We start from the raw sequence: 2,572 nt of genomic DNA on the forward strand, positions 1-2,572 counted from the left end.
ATAATTATTTGAGAGAATAAATGCTTGAAGCATAGCTTAAACAATATATTTAACTACTGCAGAAGTACATGAAGCTCTCGTCTAGTTCGATATTCTACGACTTGTTAACTTCTGGCAACATTGTTGCCACCTAAAAAATAGAAGGACGCATGCTTTCTCATTCATTGTCCAAACCAAACTTTGGAATATTCTCACACGTCTCTGTTCATATTTCTACCAAATTAGCTGCAGAAGTCTTCGTAACCAAGACTACTAAAAAGGCATAACTTTTGCCACAAAAAAAAGAGAGAGAAATACATACTGTTGTAACTCTTCGAATTGAAGTTTTGGGTGATTCAAATTTACGTGAAGACCTTCTTGGAAGCACCTAATATTTTAGTGACTTTGGTGAAGCTAGAGATAGAGGCATTTGGGCTGAGTTAGATGCTAAATTGTTTATTTATTCGATTTATATATGGTATATGTCATTGGCTCAAGAAACTTGCACATATTTTGTTAGATATAAGTGGCTTATTGGCGCAGTTCAAGGTTGCATGGCTGTCTTGCATTTTCAGACAAGCATGGGAAATGGTAAAGCTTCTTCTAATCCCAATTCTATCGTTCTCTATCTCAACTCCTTGGCAGATCATTGTTATGGTAAACACCAGCAGAGGTCTTTCCAAGCTTAGAACATGATTGGAAGAACTTTCACCACTCTCCAAAATTCATATCTGACCACTAAAATATCACATTATAATCTCTTCTTACAGTCACTCTTGAGGATTTTATACCTCATCACAAATCAGTAGGAGGTACCGCCAGCAAAGTAGACTAATTGCATACAAAAAGTTGCTTGAAGAATATCAAATAATTGGATCAGAAAAAGTGCTGGTCGTCACTAATATACTTCACTTGGAAAATATCATGAGGCTTTCGTTTCTTCAGATAGAGTATAATCTCTTTCAAAAATTTTCCTTCTGGTTGTGGCAGAAAATATAAACAACATTCAGAGTGTTTGTGGTGCCGAATAATGGCGTGGAAGAAAATCTAGCTCAAAATAGGCTTACAAAGTAAGGTATTTAGACCAGGCTATGTTATTTTAAGTACAGTTAAAAGCTTCAAAAGCTTGTACCGGAGAAAAGGAGCTCCGGAAGCTAGCCATAGGCTCTTCCCTTCAAGTACTTTTCAGGAGGACCAAAGAGAAGTCTGCTCATATATAGAAAGGATACATAACAAAACAAGCAAGGAAGGATACATTGCTAAAATCATTTATTACTCAGGTTGGGCTTCCTCGCCTTGGGATTGCTCTGTGAAGAGGCAGAACCAGCTTCCCTTTGAAAAGGATTCCGAGTTTTTCCATCTCTGTTCTTCTCCTGCTTGGGAAATATCCTGCATAAATGTGAAGAATGCTTACTATAATTCCCATCATTTTCTTCATCATGTTTGGGATGCTCCAAGGCCTTGATACCATCACCTTTTTTGCAAGAATGCTTGTTGCGAGCTCGTCCTGTAGAAGCATCAGAAGCCATGGAGTCATCATCTTCATCACCTTCATCTTTACCACCATTGCTGTTTTTGTTACTTCTACCACCACCGTCGTCGTCGTCATCATCATCATCATCATCATCATCATCATCCCCTTCAACATCATCATGGTCATCACTATCACCACCCTCATGCATGGGTGATGCCAGGTACTTGGTCCACCCAGACTCACTGCTGCTACACTCTTCTGCATCTCCAGCGAGTTGTGAAGCCTCCATAGCAGCAAATTGGGTTTGGAGGAGTGGGAGACAACAAGAAAGAAACCAAACTAGGCTGAGAGAATTGTTAGCCCCAAAGACGAGGCAAAGAACTCATTAAGAAGCACATAAATTCTCACTGCCAAAATGAACCTCCTTCAGCCTTTAAAGTCTCTGGCAACTTCCACATAACAAGACCCGATGAAGCCATCCTGAAGCATAAACCAAGATATGGAAAGCCAGCATCATTTAATAGGATGGCATAAATACCCACCACCTGGAAACTCAATTCATCCTTGAATTCTCTGACAAACCCCTCAACAGAAAGCTGCTCTTGTGCAAGGGACAGGGCCTCAGTAGAAGGCCATCTTACATGAGGAATGGAAGAGCACAATGTTGCATAGTTTGATATATCCCATCTTCTTTAATTCTCCTGCCTTGGAGACCCAGGGTACTTTAAAAAAATAGGAATGACACCCTATCCTTACAACTGTCCCTCACACCCTTCCCCGCCTTTTTAGCTCTCAGTCTTGTCATCAGGCCAGAAGGTAAATTTTTTAATGCATTGTGGGATCCCATCTGGATTCTGGGGCTTTAGTTTACGGATCGGGGGGGGGGGTGTAGATGAGGCTGTCAAGAAGGCTCCTAATACTGCTGTTCCATCTGTCCTGCGCTGTTTTGCTTCCTGTCTCTCCACCTAAGAAAACGATAGCAAATCAGTGTCTCATATTATTTTAGGGAAAAAAAAGGGAGGTCTTTAAGGTAAAGCTCGCGGAAAGACTTAAAAAACAAAATGGTAACAAAAGATATCTTTTATTTGGTTAAATTTTGTAAAATAAAAAATAGTATTT

At 39.9% G+C, this 2,572-nt stretch overlaps 1 protein-coding gene across 1 annotated transcript; it reads right to left on the reverse strand.

Moving 5' to 3' along the window:
* Positions 1 to 1,007: 1,007 nt before the first annotated feature.
* Positions 1,008 to 2,147, reverse strand: LOC120112495 (uncharacterized). Its single transcript, XM_039132034.2, has 2 exons — positions 1,454 to 2,147; positions 1,008 to 1,368 (listed from the first exon to the last, which is right to left on the reverse strand). The coding sequence occupies exons 1-2, from the start codon at positions 1,740 to 1,742 to the stop codon at positions 1,256 to 1,258; spliced, it is 402 nt and encodes a 133-aa protein (XP_038987962.2). The 5' UTR covers positions 1,743 to 2,147; the 3' UTR covers positions 1,008 to 1,255.
* Positions 2,148 to 2,572: the final 425 nt, after the last annotated feature.

This window comes from Phoenix dactylifera, chromosome 2 (assembly GCF_051530095.1).
Source record: "Phoenix dactylifera cultivar Ajwa chromosome 2, Ajwa_hap1_PhDact_Kaust_v1.1, whole genome shotgun sequence".
Classification (NCBI taxonomy): Eukaryota; Viridiplantae; Streptophyta; class Magnoliopsida; order Arecales; family Arecaceae; genus Phoenix; species Phoenix dactylifera.

Excerpts from the sequence above, each read along its gene's own strand:
- LOC120112495 (XM_039132034.2), bottom strand. The coding sequence starts at position 1,742 with ATGGAGGCTTCACAACTCGCTGGAGATGCAGAAGAGTGTAGCAGCAGT. Across the intron at positions 1,369-1,453 it reads CAAGCATTCTTGCAAAAAAG|GATATTTCCCAAGCAGGAGA; the intron begins GTGATGGTATCA and ends ACATTTATGCAG.